General features: G+C 49.9%; 1 protein-coding gene across 17 annotated transcripts in view; it reads left to right on the top strand.

The window, feature by feature from the left end:
- Positions 1–18305, top strand: part of FANCA (FA complementation group A) — a 77615-nt gene that overhangs the window by 14273 nt on the left and 45037 nt on the right. For 16 of the 17 annotated variants that reach the window (XR_010114535.1, XR_010114536.1, XR_010114538.1 and 13 more), the window contains 7 exons: positions 4063–4096; positions 4533–4599; positions 6634–6746; positions 9083–9159; positions 9602–9743; positions 10150–10283; positions 17808–17918. Coding sequence is in view for 10 of the 17 variants with exons in the window: in XM_063613052.1 (XP_063469122.1) it covers positions 4063–4096; positions 4533–4599; positions 6634–6746; positions 9083–9159; positions 9602–9743; positions 10150–10283; positions 17808–17918 (678 nt within the window). In the remaining 7 variants the exon portion in view is untranslated. Of the gene's footprint in view, positions 1–4062; positions 4097–4532; positions 4600–5403; positions 5526–6633; positions 6747–9082; positions 9160–9601; positions 9744–10149; positions 10284–17807; positions 17919–18305 lie in introns of those variants that run through there. The other variant, XR_010114540.1, reaches the window with a different exon arrangement.

The raw sequence follows: 18305 nt of genomic DNA, 5'->3' as shown, positions 1-18305 counted from the left end.
TCCCACATATGAGTGATAACATGCAATATTTGTCCTTCTGTGCCTGGCTTATTTCACTTAACATCATGCCTTCAGTTCCATTCCTGTTCCTGTGAATGACAGGATTTCACTTTTAAAAAAAAGAATAGCTGGCCGGGCCTGGTGGCTCATGCCTGTAATCCCAGCACTTTGGGAGGACGAGGTGGGCGGATCACGAGGTGGAGATCGAGACCATCCTGGCTAACAGAGTGAAACCCCGTCTCTACTAAAAATATAAAAAATTAGCCAGGCGTGGTGGCAGGCACCTGTGCCCCCAGCCACTCAGGAGGCTGAGGCAGGAGAATGGCATGAAACCTGGAGGCGGAGTTTGCAGTGAGCACAGATCGCGTCACTGTATTCCAGCCTGGGCGACAGAGACTCCGTCTCAAAAAAAGAAAAAAATAGCTGAGGATGGGTTCAATGGCTCATGCCTATAATCCAGCACTTTGGGAGGCTGAGACTGGTGGATCCCCTGAGGTCAGGAGTTCAAGACCAGCCTGACCAACATGGTGAAACCCGGTCTCTACTAAAAATACAAAAAAAATAGCCAGGGGTGGTGGCACATGCCTGTAGTGCCAGCTACAAGCATGGAAGCAGGAGAATTGCTTGAATCCAGGAGGCGGAGGTTGCAGTGAGCCAAGACTGCACCCTGCACTCTAGCCTGGGTGACAGAGCGAGACTCCGTTAAATCTGACTAGTATTCCGTTGTGTGTATATACCACGTTCTCTGTATCCGGTCATCTCTTGTTGGGCACACAGATTGATTTCATATCTTGGCTATTGTTAATAGTGCCACAGTAAATGTAGGAGTGCAGATGATTTCCTTTCCTTTGGCTGTACGCCCAGTAGCGGGATTGCTGGATCATATGGCAATTCTTTTTTTTTTTTTTTTTTTTTTTTTGAGATGGTGTCTCTCTGTTGCTCAGGCTAGAGTGTAGTGGCGCGATTTCGGCTCACTGCAACCTCTGCCTCCCGGGTTTAACCGATTCTCCTGCCCCAGCCTCTCGAATAGCTGGGATTACAGGCGTGCACCACCATGCCCAGCTAATTTTTGTGTTTTTAGTAGAGGCAAGGTTTCACTCCGTTGGCCAGGATGGTCTCGATATCTTGACCTCATGATATGCCTGCCTTGGCCTCCCGGAGTGCTAGGATTACAGATGTGATCCACCATGCCTGGTGAAAGTGAGACCCTCTGGGCTAGTAATTCTGTTAGAGCTAACCAACTATTTAGAAATCTCCATACTATTTTCTATAATGGCTGTATTAATTTACATTCTCACTGATAGCATATAAGAGTTATGTTTGCATTCTCACCAGCATTTGTTATTTTTTGTTTTCTTGATAATGATAATTCTAACTGGAGTGAAATAATAGCTCATTGTGGCTTTGATTTGCATTTCCCTGACAATTAGTGATATTGGCCTTTTTTTTTTTTTTTTTTTTTTTGAGTCGGAGTTTTGCCCTGTTGCTCAGGGTGGAGCGCAGTGGTGCGATCTCTGCTCACTGCAAGCTCCATCTCCTGGGTTCATGCCATTTTCCTGCATCAGCCTGCGGAGTAGCTGGGCCTACAGGCGCCCGCCACCTAGCCTGGCTAATGTTTTGTATTTCTAGTAGAGGTGGGGTTTTACCATGTTAGCCAGGATGGTCTGGATCTCCTGACTCGTGATCTGCCTACCTCGGCCTCCGAAACTGCTGGGATTACAGGCGTAAGCCATCCACCCGGCCCTTTGTCCAGTTTTTAAATGGGATTATTTTTGTTTTCCCTATTGAGTTCTTTCAGTTCCTTGTATATTCTGGATATTAGTCCCTTGTTGGATGAATAGTTTGCAGGTGTTTTCTCCCATTTAACAGGTTTTCTGTGCTGTTTCCTTTGCTATGCTGAAGCTTTTTGGTTTTTGTTTTCTCTTTTTTGAGACAGAGTCTCTGTCACCCAGGCTGGAGTGCAGTGGCGGGATCTCTGCTCAGTGCAACCTCCATCTCCCAGGTTCAAGCGATTCTTCTGCCTCAGCCTCCTGAATAGCTGGGACTACAGGCGCCCGCCACCACGCCTGGCTAATTTTTCTATTTTTAGTAGAGATGGGCTTTCACAATGTTGGTCAAGCTGGTCTCGAACTTCTGACCTCGTGACCCTCCCAGCTTGGCCTCTCAAAGTGTTGGGATTATAGGCGTGGGCTACCGTGCCTGGCCTTTTTTTTTTCTTTTTTTTTTTCTTTTTTTTTTTGAGACGGAGTCTCGCTCTGTCGCCCGGGGTGGAGTGCAGTGGCGCAATCTCGGCTCACTGCAAGTTCCGCCTGCCGGGTTCACGCCATTCTCCTGCCTCAGCCTCTCCGAGTAGCTGGGACTACAGGCGCCCGCCACCACGCCCGGCTAATTTTTTGTATTTTTTAGTAGAGACGGGGTTTCACCGTGGTCTCGATCTCCTGACCTTGTGATCCACCCGCCTCGGCCTCCCAAAGTGCTGGGATTACAAGCGTGAGCCACCGCGCCCGGCCTTTTTTTCTTTTTTTTTGAGATGGAGTCTTGCTCTGTCTCCCAGGCTGGAGTGCAGTGGTGCCATCTCGGTTCACTGCAAGCCCCGCCTCTTGGGTTGAAGCTATTCTCCTGCGTCAGCCTCCTGAGTAGCTGGGACTATAGGCACCCGCCACCACGCCCGGCTAATTTTTTTCTATTTTTAGTAGAGACGGGGTTTCACCTTGTTGGTCAGGCTGGTCTAGATCTCCTGACCTCGTGATCCGCCTGCCTTGGCCTCCCAAAATGCTGGGATTACAGGCGTAGGCCACGCACCTGGCCTATTTTTTGTATTTTTAGTAGAGACGGAGTTTCACCTTGTTGGTCAGGCTAGTCTAGAACTCCTGACCTCAGGTGATCCACCCACCTCGACTTCCTAAAGTGCTGGGATTACAGGCGTGGGCCACGGCGCCTGGCCTGTTTCTGGGTTCTCTGTCCTGTTCCGTTGGTCTGTGTGTATGTTTGTGTCAACCTTATGCTGTTTTCATTTCTATAGCCTTGTAGTATATTTTGACTTCAGGCAGTGTGATTTCTATATTCTATAGCTTTGTTTTTTTGCCTCAGGATTGCTTTGGTTATCTTTGATCTATTTTGGTTCCATATGAATTTTAGAATCTTTTTTTCTATTTCTGTGAAGAACGTTACTGGTGTTTTGATAGGGATTGCATTGAATCTGAAAATAGTTTTGGCTACGTGCCAAATTTTCATTCCCTTTTCGAGGTTCCTGAGCCAGTGGCTCACATTTTGCCTATACTGCAGTCTGTGGGCTTTGTTTGAGGAAGTATGTTTTATTGTTACCATGAGTTGCTTCCTGAGTAGTGGTATGCTTTAAGCCCAGGAGATGTGAAGAAGGGAAATGGACAATGGTACCTTCTCACCGTCTTCTGGCTCCAGAGGCATCAAGGGTGAAAGTCCTTAGTTCCACAGCCCAGATTCAAGGCCTGAGCTTTCCTCTCTTCACTGAAGTACTTCAGCAAAACTCTGCTTGCAAAAGCCAGTGTCCTGCCCAGCCCTAGGCGCATAGCTTCAGGCCATGCTGAGAGCAGTCTTAGGGTTATTCCAGAAAGTTCAGCCTTTTTACTCCGTCTAGGTCCCGTCAGTATTGGAATAATTTCTAGGTCTATGAGGATTTTTAAAGTTGATCCCTTTGTAAAGTACATTTCTTTTTTTTTTTTTTTTTGAGACGGAGTCTTGCTCTTTCACCTGGGCCAGACTGCAGTGGTGATGTCTTGACTCACTGCAGGCTCCGCCTCCCGGGTTCACGCCATTCTCCTGCCTCGGCCTCCAGAGTAGCTGAGACTACAGGCGTCCGCCACCGCACCGGCTAATTTTTTTTTGTATTTTTAGTAGAGACGAGGTTTCACCGTGTTAGCCAGGATGGTGTCGATCTCCTGACCTCGTGATTTGCCCGCCTCGGCCCCCCAAAGTGCCGTTTCTTTGCTTTAGAGTAACAAGTAATAATTGTCTTGTGTGATGCAGGTATCACACACATTACAGAAGATTACCAAGATGGTAATTCACATTCTATTTTGACAGGTCGCGGTTGATGTACTGCAGAGAATGCTGATTTGTAAGTTAATTGCACTGCGGCCCAGACTGTAAATGACTTAGTTTGCTTATTAGCAATTCTGTCCGTTTTGTGCCTTTCCATTTGAAGTACTTCTGCTCTGTATGTTTCACCGTGTAGAGTCTAAGTACTGGAATGCCCTTGTTTTGGTTGTAATTTGGTATGAATTTACCTTCTGCTTATTCTGGTTTCCAATTCCTGGTGGCTTTAGATTTAATTTTCAGAGCTGTGAAGGGATGCCTCATGAATCTGTGGGTCGCAGGGAAGTGTTTTCTTGTGTGTGTGTTTTGATCAAGGCTTACAGATTGTAGAAGTGTTGATGGATGTGGGCCCTCTGGGGGTTGGAAGTGGACCCGTTGTCCGAAAGCACCTGGGGATTGTTTCTGGTGGGCTGCGCTGTGTGCTGATACCTGTTGTCTGTTCTTGTCTCTGTCATCAGTTGCACTTGACGCTTTGGCTGCTGGAGTACAGGAGGAGTCTTCCACTCACAAGACCGTGAGGTGCTGGTATGTTCCTGAGGGTGGCCTGCCTGAGTGTGCAGCAGGGAGCTTCCTGCCAAATTAAAGAGCCAAGATATTTTAAACACTTCCAGAGCTTCAGCAGCCACTCCTGAGCACACTTCCTCTGCCAGTTATGATAACGTGCGTGTGGAGGAGGTGACCATGGGAAAGCCTTGGGAATGCTCTGGTCAACCCTTTCCCTGTGAGGATGAGGTCGGAAGATGTGCCCACTGCAGGATCCTGTTCCGCCTCTGGAAATCCTGCACCAATGCTTTGTCCCACTCGCTGTGACCTTCTCCCCTGTGTGGAGTCTTCCCTTGCTCCTCCTTCCCTGGGTGTGGTCCAGGCTCTAGAGCTGGCCCTGCCTCTCGGCCCCCCACATTTCTAGAACACACTGCGGCTGTGCCTCTACAGACTCCCGCTGCCTGACCTCCACAGATCCTGCTCAGATTCACCAGTAGGCAAAGCTTGGCCCTATTTGCTTTTTCTCTCCATGGCTCTGTGGAGATGTGCAGAGACCCTTACAGGTGGGGAGGTGGAAGCTGAGGAGTGGGGGCTGGGCGGAAGGCGGACGTCGGGGTTTGGTGGAAATGGAGCTCTGGCGTTTGCTTTCCTCTAATGTGGGCAGGGGACCTTGAAGTGAAGTCTTGAGAAACCAGTAGAATTCGCCACCGTTTCCAGGCCTTGTCAACCTTTTCATTATTTGATTATTTTGCTCCTCATTTCCCATCCCTCACAGTAGTTGTTTAACTGCTCAATTAAATGTGTTGTGGCTGATGACTTTTTTTTTTTTTTTTTTTTTTTTTTGAGATGGAGTCTTGCTGTGTTGCCCAGGCTGGAGTGCAGTGGCACGATCTCGGCTCACTACAACCTCTGCCTCCCGGGTTCAAGTGATTCTCCTGCCTCAGCCTCCCACATAGCTGGGACTACAGGTGTGTGCCACCATGCCTGGCTAATTTAATTTTTTTTTTTTTTTTTTTTGAGACAGAATTTCGCTCTGTCGCCCATGCTGGAGTGCAGTGGCGCAATCTCGGCTCGCTGCAAGCTCCGCCTCCTGGGTTCACGCCATTCTCCTGCCTCAGCCTCCCGAGTAGGTGGGACTACAGGTGCCCACCACCATGCGTGGCTATGTTTTCTATTTTTTTAGTAGAGACGGGGTTTCACTGTGTTGGCCGGGATGTTCTCGATCTCCTGACCTTGTGATCTGCCCCCCTTGGCCTCCCAGAGTGCTGGGATTACAGGTGTGAGCCACTGCACCTGGCCTAATATTTTTGTATTTTTAGTATAGATGGGGTTTCACCATGTTAGCCAGGATAGTCTTGATCTCCTGACCTAGTGATCTGCCTGCCTCAGTCTCCCCGAGTGCTGGGATTACAGGCGTGAGCCACTGCGCCCGGCTGGACCCTTGATTTTCTTACCTGGGGAATCGGCATAAAGTGCCGCTTGCTGATTGCAGGTTGTAAGCCTCACGAGAGGGTCTGGGTTTGGTTTGGTGGTCTGTATAGGCCTACTGGGATGTGGCAGGCTAACAGACATCAAGTGCTCTTGCCACCTGGCTCTGTGACCCCATTCAGCCCCAGAACATCCTGTTCTGTCACACAGATGTCCCAGGAAACCCTAGTCCCTTCCATTCCTTCCTCATCTTCATGGACAGAGCTGGTCTCAGTCCCTGTTGTGACTGTTTGAGGCCCTGGTGTGCTGGGCTATTCTCGCAGGCTTGGCAGGACCCTCTAGGGGAGTTCCGTTCCACAGAGGGTGCCGCTGAGGTCCAGTGGGGTTGGCTTCTGCTGCTCCACTCCTGGGTGCCGCGCAGCCTGCCCTTCCCCACCTGTTTCCTTCTGCGCTTTCGCTCTTCTGCTCCGTGGGTTTCGCTGTTGCCCTGCCTCCTTGGATTCAGTTTCAAGTCCATGTTTATAGTGGCCTGGTGAAGAAAGCCCCTTCGTTGCTTAAAGAAGGGACGAGCCTGAGTCACAGTTTGTGCTGGGATTGGCGTGCAGGGCACCCTCCCTTTCCTGACCCGTCTTTGTGCTGCCTTGGCAGGTTCGGAGTGTTCGGTGGACAGACGCTTGGCAGTGTAATTTCCACAGGTCCTCTGAAGAGGTTCTTCAGTCACACCCTGACTCAGATACTCACTCACAGCCCTGTGCTGAAAGGTAGGCCCAGCGTGGAGGCTGCTCAGTTGCTACCCAGTTTGGGGATTGCTGTTTCGTTGTTGCCTTGGTAACGCTGACGGGAGATACCAGGAATTCTAGGACCTCTTTTATGTGTCTGTCTTGAACCAGAGACTGGGTCCTGAGACGCCTGAGATTGTTACTAAATATCCTTTTACCTGAAAGGAACAGATTCTTATAAGAAAATTCAGAATTATGAGTGGACAAAATAATTGTCACTAAAATAGAGATATCTTTTTTTGTTTGTTTGTTTGAGTCAGAGTCTCACTCACTTGCCCATGCTGGAGTGCAGTGGCGTGATCTCACCTCACTGCAACCTCCACCTCCTAGGTTCAAGCCATTCTCGTGTCTCAGCCTCTCGAGTAGCTGAGACTACAGGCGCCAACCACCACACCCGGTTAATTTTTTGTATTTTTAGTAGAGACTGGGTTTCACCGTGTTGGCCAGGCTGGCCTCGAACTCCTGACCTTAGGTGCTCCGCCTGCCTTGGTTTCCCAGAGTGTTGAAGTGCTGGGATTACAGGCGTGAGCCACCGCTCCCAGCCTAAAATAGAAATATCTTTGTTTTATTTATTTATTTATTTTTTGGAGGTGGATGGAGTCTTGCTCTGTCGCCAGGCTGGAGTGCAGTGGCGTGATCTCGGCTCACTGCAACCTCCACCTCCCGGCTTCAAACCATTCTCCTGCCTCAGCCTCCGAAGTAGCTGGGATTATAGGCGTGTGCCACCATGCTCGGCTAATTTTTGTATTTTTAGTAGAGACGGGGTTTCACCATGTTGGCCAGGCTGGTCTTGAACTCCTGACCTCAGGTAATCCACCTGTCTCGGCCTCCCAAAATGCTGGGATTACAGACGTGAGCCACTGCGCCCAGGCGGTATCTAGTCTTTTAAAACTTGGTGTTTGGGCATGCACATTTTACTTCTGGAATACCTGATCGCCCAGCACAACTCACGTTATCTTTCTGCTGGCTACCCTTGCTTTGCTGTGACTGTGTCATGGTTCTCAGCTAGACTGGGTGGCACTTTTGATGGCCCAGGCATCGTCTGCCCAGTGGGTGTCCTGTTACCCATGTATGACAGACTGTTCCCAAGATTTCAATCTTACGAATAAGGCCAAGATGAACACTTTGAGCTTTTTCTGTATCTAGCATATCCCCAGGGTAGATGCTCAGGCAGGAAACTGGTGGTAGATGAGGGATGCATGGATGGCTCCCAGCAGGTGCTGTGAGGTGCTCAGGAGTTTATCATCACTTGCCTGAGCTGAGCTTCCTTTGAACAGCATCCCCACCATGATTGGTTTATTCACAGTTTATGTGTTTATTTATTTTTTTTGAGACAGAGTCTTACTCTGTTGCCCAGGCTGGAGTGCGGTGGTGTGATCTCGGCTCACTGCAACCTCTGCCTCCCGGGTTCAAGCTATTCCCTGCCTCAGCCTCCCGAGTAGCTGGAATTACAGGCGCCTGCCACCATGCCTGGCTACTTTTTGTAGTTTGAATAGAGACAGGGTTTCACCATCTTGGCCAGGCTGGTCTAGAACTCCTGACCTCGTGATCCACCCGCCTCGGCCTCCCAAAGTGCTGGGATTACAGGCGTGAGCCACCTAGCCTGGCCTTATTGACAGTTTAAAAGTAGGAAAATTGAAATGCAGTTGGTACATTGGAAAATATTTATTGTGAATATGACAAAGCATTACAAGTAAGTAACCGGGCCTGAGAAACAGAATTCATGATATAGCAAATAGGCAACAAACAGGGAGATGGTGAACTCTAATAACTGAAAAAGTACATATTAAGATCTGTCTTCACACTGAAGCTTTGAAACACAACTTTCTGGCCAGGAGCAGTGGCTCACTCCTGTAATCCCAGCACTTTGGGAGGCCGAGACGGGCGGGTCATGAGGTCAGAAGTTCGAGATCAGCCTGGCGAACAGAGTGAAACCCCGTCTCTACTAAAAAATACAAAAATTAGCCGGGCGTGGTGGTGGGCACCTGTAGTCCCAGCTACTCGAGAGGCTGAGGCAGGAGAATCGCTTGAACCCGAGAGGCGGAGCTTGCAGTGAGCCAAGATTGTACCACTGCACTCCAGCCTGGGTGACAGAGTGAGACTCAGCGTCAAAAAAATAAAAATACAAAAAGTATCTGGGTGTGGTGGCACACGCCTATGGTCGCAGCTACTTGGGAGACTGAGGCAGGTGGATTGCTTGAGCCAGGGAGGTTGAGCACTGCAGTCCAGCCTGGGTGATGGTGAGACCCTGTCCAAAAACAAAACCCACAACTTTTTGATGTCTTACTTGAAGTTTTTTTCTGTTTGTCCCCCTGCAGCATCTGATGCTGTTCAGATGCAGAGAGAGTGGACCTTTGCGCGGACACACCCTCTGCTCACCGCACTGTACCGCAGGGTGAGTGGAGGTGGTATTAGACTTGCTTCTGAGCTCGTGGCGGGGGGATTAAGATCTGCCAAGTCCTTGTCATGCTGCCTGCCGTGGATGGGACATCGAGAGGTTCAGGGATGTCTGGTGAGATGTGGCTGTCCTCATCGAGGCCACCACTCAGGTCAGGAGACTGAGCTTGTCACTTGGGCTGAGCCCCTCCTCCTTGAGATAGGGAGAATTCTCGCCAACCAGATGCTGGCCACTGTGAGGGGAGAGACGCCACTGTGAGGGGAGGGATGCCACTGTGAGGGGAGAGACTCCACAGGGTGAGCCGTCACAGCTCCACATGTTACCTTTGCAATGGGAAGTAGGGGGGTTGCAGTGGCCACCGGCTGGGAAGGAGGCGAGGGGTCATCTGTCCCACAGTGGTTTGCTTGGATGTTGAAGGGAGCGGACGCTTTTATTTCAGCTCTTTGTGATGCTGAGTCCAGAGGAGTTGGTTGGCCATTTGCAAGAAGTTCTGGAAACGCAGGAGGTTCACTGGCAGCGAGTGCTCTCCTTTGTGTCTGCACTCGTTGTCTGCTTCCCAGAAGCGCAGCAGCTGCTTGAAGGTGAGCTTTTATGAGAGCCCGGTGGTGCTGGTCAAGAGTGTGTGTAGGGGGTGTGATTTGAGCACTGGTGTCGGCAGAGTCCCAGCTGACTGTGGCTGAGCCTCTCAGTGAAGGCCTTCCCTACCGGCCCGGAACCTGCACTGCCTCCTGTCTGTGGAACAGTCTTCGTCGGACGCTTCCATAAGCACTGACTGCTGCTCTGAGGGGCCGCAGTGTGCACCACTGCTTCATTCTGGTCTCTAGTGGTTTGCGCTTGACATGCTGTAATTGCTGTATAGTCTTTTAAAACTTGGTGTTTGAGTGTGCACAGTCTCCTTCTGGAATACCTGATCACCCAGCACCACTCACGTCATCTTCCTGCCGGCTGCCCTTGCCTTGCTGTGACTGTGTCATGGTTCTTAACTAGACTGGGTGGCGCGTTTGATGGCCCAGGCATTCGAGAGCTGCCAGCTGGACAGCATGGTCACTGCGTTCCTGGTTGTGCGCCAGGCAGCACTGGAGGGCCCCTCTGCGTTCCTGTCTTATGCAGACTGGTTCAAGGTAAGTGACCTGGTGATTGGCTGCCTAATACCTGATCTTCCCAGAAGGCCCCAGAAGGCCTGGGAGTGGGGACCGTGCCGTCCCCACCTGACTCTCTGCCATATGAGTGAGGGACCTTGCTGTCAGCTTTGCCAAGGGGCCTTGGCAGATCTTGCTCTGTGTGTGCCGAGGGGCCTGGGTTCTCCGTGTCGGCCTTGGGTCCTTCTGCTAGTTTCTGTCTCACTTACTTGATGGAGCCTCCTGCTGTCTTTTATAACAAAATTAGTGAAATCAAGCCTGGACACCATAGTGAGACCTCATCTCCACCAAAAAAAATAAAACAAAAACAAAAGAAAAACTACGCAGGTGCGGTGGCACACACCTGTAGTCCTAGTTACTCAGGAGGCTGAGACGTGACAATGACTTGAGCCTGGGAGATCAAGGTTGCAGTGAGCTGTGATCACACTGCTGCACTCCAGCCTGGGTGACAGAAGGAGACTCCATCCCAAAAAGAAAATCAGTGAAATCAGGAAATGGGGGACACAGAAGTGGCTGCTGCTTTTTGCAGAATATACAATGTCTCTTATTTTCTTTTTTTTTTTTTTTTTTTTTTTTTGAGACAGAGCCTTCCTCTGTCGCCCAGGCTGGAGTGCAGTGGTGCAGAAAGCTCACCTTTTTGGTCACGACAACTTCCACCGCCCAGTTTCAAGTGATTCTCCTACCTCAGCCTCCTGAGTAGCTGGGATTACAGGTGCGCACTACCATGCCTAGCTCATTTTTTTTTTTTTTTTTTTTTTTTTTTTTTGAGACGGAGTCTTGCTGTGTCACCCAGGCTGGAGTGCAGTGGCGCGATCTCAGCTCACTGCAAGCTCCGCCTCCCGGGTTCAGGCCATTCTCCTGCCTCAGCCTCCCGAGGAGCTGGGACTACAGGCGCCCGCCAACACGCCCGGCTAATTTTTTGTATTTTTAGTAGAGACAGGGTTTCACCGTGTTAGCCAGGATGGTCTCGATCTCCTGACCTCGTGATCCGCCCGCCTCGGCCTCCCAAAGTGCTGGGATTACAGGCTTGAGCCACCGCGCCTGGCCTTCATTTTTGTATTTTTAGTAGAGACGGGGTTTCACCATGTTGGTCAGGCTGGTCTCTAACTCCTGACCTCATGATCCGCCTGCCTCGTCCTCCCACAGTGCTGGGATTACAGGCATGAGCCATCACTCCCGGCCTTTCCTTTTTTTTTTTTTTTTGAGGTGGAGTCTCATTCTATCACTCATACTGGAGTGCAGTGGTGTGACCTCAGCTCACTGCAACCTCCGCCTCCTGGATTGAAGCAATTCTTCTGCCTCAGCCTCCTGAGTAGCTGGGGTTACAGGAGTTTGCCACCACAGCCGGCTAATTTTTAGTAGAGACGGGGTTTCATCTTGTTGGCCAGGCTGGTCTCAAACTCCTGACCTTAAGTGATCCTCCTGCCTCGGCCTCCCAAAGTGCAGGGGTTACAGGTGTGAGCCACCGTGCCCAGCTTTGCATCTGTAATTTTCATGTAAGTCCTGAAACAAGTACTGCACTTCTTCAGCGGTATCACATATTCTTCCTTTTTCTTTGGAACATACACAGTGTTCTCTCTGACAGAAGTTTATGCAGCCGTTCCCGAACCTGAGTGGGCATTAGACTCGCCTGGAGGGGGCTTTGGAAATAAAGATCCCAGGGCCCATTTCAGACTGCTGAGTCTGAGCTCCTGAGACCTCAGGGATCCCTGGGCAGCCCCTGTGAAAACCCCCAGTTCATGTCGGGAGTTGGGTGTATTTTAGACATCAGCTTTGAAGGATAGCCATGGTTTCTCTTTTAGTGCTTATGAGTAAAGTTTCCATTTGAAGACCTAATTTTTTGTAGAAGTTTTGGGTTCGGGCCAGGTACAGTGGCTCATGCCTGTAATCTCAGCGCTTTGGGAGGCCTAGGCAGGAGGATTGCTTGAGCCCAGGGGTTCAAGATCAGCCTGGGCAGCACAGTGAGACCCCCATCTCTACAGAATGTAACAATTAGCTAGGTGCGATGGTAAGCACCTGTGGTCCCAGCTACTTATGGGGTGAGGCAGGATGATTACTTGAGCCTAGGAGGTTGAGGCTGCAATGAGCTGGGATTGCCTTACTACACTCTAGCCTGGGAGACAGAGCAAGACTCTGTCTCAAAAAAAAAAAACCAGAAAAAAAAACTATTGGTTTGCCTGCCATCACTACCTCGGTAAAGTAGTTGACTCTTTGTAGGAGTCTCAGCTCCCTGAAATTTTAAAGGGCTGCGGCGCCTGCATCGGCATCATGGCTGCCGGTGCCTTCTCCTCCCCGGGGCCTTCTGAGGAGGTGAGGCTGCACAGCAGGCTGAGCCGCATCTATTTGTGTTGGGAGAAGGTGGTGATTCGTGCAGTGTCAACTCACTTGTATTCCTTAAAGTTCCTTCTCACCTGCCCTCAGGCTCTCCCCAGCTCTGCCCAGTTAGCCTGGGGCTTCCACTAAACTAAGAGGAGAGGCATTTGCTCTGTCCTTAGTGAGGCGCTGAAAGATTTGTGCCAGAATCCACCTGGTGCTCTTGGGTCAGGAGTTTATGGGTCTCCCAGGGCTGCTTTTTCTTTGGTTCCCGAGGCGACAGCTGGGAGAGGAATACTGTGAAGTGCTGTGCTGATGGTATTGTTTTGGTTTTGTTTGCTTTTCTTTTACCTTTTCTTTCTTTTTTTTTTTTTTTTTTTTTTAAGAGATGGAGTCTCACTCTTTCATCCAGGCAGGACTGCAGTGGCACTATCTGGGCTCACTGCAAGCTCCGCCTCCCGGGTTCATGCCATTCTCCTGCCTCAGCCTCCCAAGTAGCTGGGATTACAGGCGCCCGCCGCTGCGCCCGGCTAATTTTTGTGTTTTTGGTAGAGACGGGGTTTCACCGTGTTAGCCAAGATGGTCTCGATCTCCTGACCTCGTGATCCGCCCACCTCGGCCTCCCAAAGTGTTGGGATTACAGGCGTGAGCCACCGCGCGTGGCCTCTTTTACCTTTTCAAATCAACTTTATCAAAATATAGTTTAAATGAAATAATAAAAGGTATCCAATTTAAGTGTACCATTAAATGAGGTTTTTTGTTTGTTTCTTTTTGTGTTTTCTTTTAAGAGACTGGGTGTTGCCCTGTTGCCCAGGCTGGAGTGCAGTGGCATGATCATAGCTCACTGCAGCCTTTACCTCCTGGGGTCAAGCAGTCCTACTGCCTCAGCTTCCAGAGTAACTGGGACTACAGGTGTGTGCCCCCACACCCAGCTAAGTAAATTTTTTTTTGTAAATACAATGTCATACCATGTGGCCCAGGCTGGTCTCGGATTCCTGGCCTCATGCGATCCCCCCACCTCAACTCCCGAAGTACTGGGATTACAGGCGTGAGCCACCATGTCCAGATAGTTAGATGAGTTTTGATAAATGTATATATGCATATTCAGTGTTTGAACATCTGTGTTTGTTTTGCTTTGTTTTGCTTTTGAAATGGAGTTCCCGTCTGTCACCAGGCTGGAGTGCAACTCCCACCTCTTGGGTTCAAGCACTTCTCCTGCCTCAACTTCCTGAGTAGCTGGGACTACAGGTGCCCACCACACCTGGCTAATTTTTGTAATTTTAGTAGAGATGGGGTTTCACCATGTTGGCCAGGATGGTCTCTATCTCTTGACTTCATCATCTTCCCCACTTACCCTCCCAAAGTGCTGGGATTACAGGCGTGAGCCACCGCACTTGGCCTGAACATCTGTTTTAATTTTTACTTTTGAGGGCAAATCCCAGCACTGTGAGAGGACGAGGTGGGCAGATCGCTTGAGCCCAGTAGTTCAAGACCACCCTGGGCAACGTGGCAAAACCCCATCTCTACCAAAAATACAAAATTTAGCTGGTGTGGTGGCAGGTGCTTGTAATCCCAGCTACTCAGGAGGCTGAGGCAGGAGAATCACTTGAACCCGGAATGCTCAGGTTGCAGTGAGCTAAGATCGGACCATTGCACTTCAGCCTGGGCAGTGGAGCAAGACCCTGTCTCAAAAAAAATTTTTTTCTATTTTTAGGAAATGTTAATATAAATAGACCAAATGATCGCGAATTTGAGCCCTTTGGGGTAATTAATATAATTCTCAGCATATCACATTATGTAGTTAAATGTAATTTGTGGTTTTTTGTTTTTTTTCTTTGTTTTTTTTTGAGACGGAGTCTCGCTCTGTCGTCCAGGCTGGAGTGCAGTGGCGCAGTCTTGGCTCACTGCAAGCTCCGCCTCCCGGGTTCACTCTTGCCTCAGCCTCTCCGAGTAGCTGGGATTACAGGCGCCCGCCACCACGCCCGGCTAATTTTTTGTATTTTTAGTAGAGACGGGGTTTCACCGTGGTCTCGATCTCCTGACCTCGTGATCCGCCCGCCTCGGCCTCCCAAAGTGCTGGGATTACAAGCGTGAGCCACCGCGCCTGGCCTGTGGGGTTTTTTTTGTTTGTTTTTTTGAGGCAAGGTCCCTGTTCTGTCTACCAGGCTGGGATGCGGTGGTGTGATCATGGCTCACTGCAGTCTCAACCTTCCAGGCTCAAATGATCCTCCCACCTCAACTTCCTGAGCAGCTGAGACTCCAGGTGTGTGTCACCACACCTGGCTAATTATTAAAAAATTTTTTGTGGACATAAGGTCTCACTATGTTGCCCTGGCTGGTCTGTTTTTTGTTTTTTTTTTAGATGGAGTTTCGCTGTTGTTGCTCAGGCTGGAGTGCAGTGGTGCAACCTCGGCTCACTGTAACCTCCATCTCCTGGGTTCATGCCATTCTCCTGCCTCAGCCTCTTGAGTAGCTGGGACTACAGTCGCCTGCCACCACACCCGGCTAATTTTTTTTTTTTTTTTTTTTTTTTGAGACAGAGTCTCTGTCGCCCAGGCTGGAGTGCAGTGGCTCAATCTCAGCTCACTGCAAGCTCTGCCTCCCAGGTTCACGCCATTCTTATGCCTCAGCCTCTCCGAGAGAGCTGAGATTACAGGTGCCCGCCACCACGCCCGGCTAATTTTTTGTATTTTTAGTAGAGACGGGGTTTCACCGTGGTCTCGATCTCCTGACCTCGTGATCCGCCCGCCTCGGCCTCCCAAAGTGCTGGGATTACAGGCGTGAGCCACCGCGCCTGGCCTAATTTTTTGTATTTTTAGTAGAGACAGGGTTTCACCAGGTTAGCCAGGATGGTGTCGATCTCATGCACTCGTGATCTGCCCGCCTCGGCCTCCCAAAGTGTTGGGATTACAGGCACGAGCCACCGCTCCCAACCGTCCTGGCTGGTCTTGACCTCCTGAGCTGAAGTGATCTTCCTGCCTCAACCTCCCAAAGTGTTGGAATTACTGGAGTGAGTCACTGCACCCAGCCATTAAGTGTAATTTTTTCAAAAATAACAAACAACTGCCTTTTATCCCAGCAACTCTAAAAATGGCTGCTGTGACCCCAGGTCTGGCTTGCATGTGTCACTTAGATACTTGATAGAAATGCCTTTGGTGAAGGATCAGGACTGTTCCTTGTTGCAGCCAGTGGTCATCCAGCTCACTGTTAATCAAGTGAACGTTGCCAAGAGACAGGAGCCGTTCAGTTGTGGATGGCTGAATGGAGGGTAATAAGGCACGGTGTGCTTGGTGGGAGAATTTAAGGTTGAAACTGGGTGCTGATGTTTTGAGGAGGGAACCGTTGAGTGGTCTCAGGTTTTGTTTAAATTTTTAACTGACAAGTATTGAGCTGTTTTCCTGGTATTTGGCACAGGCAGTTTATGTCTCTGAGCTTTGTTTTTCCATGACTTCGTGCCTCTCGGAGACATTTGACAAGCGTTATCAGCATTTTCCCCATTTTATCTAATGGCTTTTTGGGTCTGTCTGCATGATGATAACATTCAAAAGAATCTACACATGGTCAGGTGCGATAGCGCATGCCTATTATCCCAGCACTTTGGAAGGCTCAGGCGGGTGGATCGCTTGAGGTCAGGAGTTTGAGACCAGCCTGGCCAACATGGCAAAACCTCATCTCTACTAAAAATGCAAAAATTAGCTAGGTCAGACGTGGTGGCTCATGTTTGTAATCGCAGCACTTTGGGAGGCCAAGGTATCACCTGAGGTCAGGAGTTTGAGACTAGCCTGGCTAACACGATGAAACCCTGTCTCTACTAAAAACACAAAACTAGCCAGGCATGGTAGTACACACCTGTAATCCCAGCTACTCAGGAGGCTGAGGCAGGAGAATCGTTTGAACCTGGGAGGTAGTGGTTATAGTGAACCGAGATTATACCGCTGCACTCCAGCCTGGGCGACGGAGTGAGGCTTTGTCTCAGAAAAGAGGAAAAAAAAAAAAAACCGGTCTTGGTGGCACGTGCTTGTAGTCCCAGCTACTTGGGAGGCAGAGGTGGGAGAATCACTTGAACCTGGGAGGCGAAGGCTGTGGTGAGCCCTGATTCCGCCATTACACTCCAGCCTGGGCGACAGGGCGAGAATCTTTCTCAAAAAAAAATAAAAGTAGCTGGCAGTGGTATCAAATGCCTGTAATCTCAGCTACTAGGGAGGCAGGAGAATTGCTCAAACCTGGGGGGGCAGACGTTGCAATGAGCCAAGATGGCGCCACTGCACTCCAGCCTGGGTGACAGAGTGAGACTCTGTCTCTAAAAAAAAAAATATAAAGAATGTACACAACGTTGCACGCTTTCAAAAAGACCAAGGTGAGCCTTCAGTTCAAGTTGGAGTTCAGGTTTCCTGATGGATGGTAACTTGCTGAGGTTTCACCAGGATGTCCTGTGGTCTCACGTGGGGCCAGGGTGGCAGGAGCTCGTGTGGTTTTGCAGGTAAGTGGTTCAGTGTTCACAGAGGTCCACGTTCTCTCTGCAGGTTCACTATGATGCACTATGATCTCCTTCCTTCCCTGTCTCACTGCAGCCCCCAGGACTTTGCCGCAGCCCCCTTCGTTCCTGGAAGGGTTTGCTCATGTTCCACGCCTGCTCTGCCAGGGTCTTGCAGCTTCATTGTCTGAGGGGTGGCCCCCCTTGGCCTGTGTTCCTTATCCACCTCTCTTACAGTGGTCTGTCCACTGATAGATGAGGTTGGAAGTTAAAGTGTGTTCAGAAGTGGCTTCATCCCACAAAATCAATTTGTTTGCTGTGCACAAACACTTCTTGGGGCATTTAGCAAATTGTACCCCTAAGGATTCCAAAATGATCCCATAGTTAGTGTTTGTTACAGCGAATGATTTTTAACTTTTTTTCTTCGAATAACTTTTAGATCATCTCTTCAATCAAAGCGCAGCCGTGACATCTGTAAATGTATGAACCACAATGACTTTTGGGTGTTTCTCTTCTTTCTTTTCTGTTTAGGAAGCCGACTAGAGCAGCCGCCTGCCTAGGTGGGCTTCATCCTCTTCTCTCCATGCAGGACACTGCCTAGGTGGTGCAGCCGTGCCTGGCTGTCCTGGGCTTCATACTCTTCTCTCCACGCAGGACACTGCCTAGGTGGTACTGCTGTGCCTGGCTGTCCTGGTCTTCATGCTCTTCTCTCCACACAGGCCTCCTTTGGGAGCATGCGAGGCTACCATGGCTGCAGCAAGAAGGCACTGGTCTTCCTGTTTACATTCTTGTCAGACCTCGTGCCTTTTGAGTCTCCCCGGTACCTGCAGGTGAGAAGCTGGCTGCCACGTCCATGATTTCTGGTGCTTCTGCTCACCTACTCAATCTGAGGACTGCGTTGGCTTCCCCAAGAGCCTCCTGCGGATCTGCTCTGAGCCTCTCAGCCAGGCTTTCCCCTTCCCCAAGCAGTTCATGGTGAAACAACACAAACGTCGCAACTGGGGGTGTCCATGTGGACACACAGTGAGTGCGTGTGTGCCAGTAATGGCAAATGCTAAAAAACCCTTTTCTCATCTAGGCCAAGGTGGTGGGTAGATACATTATGTCACTGTGCAGTCTCCCTCAAAACAGTGAGCAGGTCTCAGTGGTGACATGGAGAGACGTTCTCAGCACCCAGTTATGCAGGAAGAGCAAGTTGTACCGCAGTGAGGGTTTTA

This window comes from Symphalangus syndactylus, chromosome 11 (genome assembly GCF_028878055.3).
Source record: "Symphalangus syndactylus isolate Jambi chromosome 11, NHGRI_mSymSyn1-v2.1_pri, whole genome shotgun sequence".
Lineage (NCBI taxonomy): Eukaryota > Metazoa > Chordata > Mammalia > Primates > Hylobatidae > Symphalangus > Symphalangus syndactylus.
This window is presented reverse-complemented; position numbering and strand designations above follow the sequence as displayed.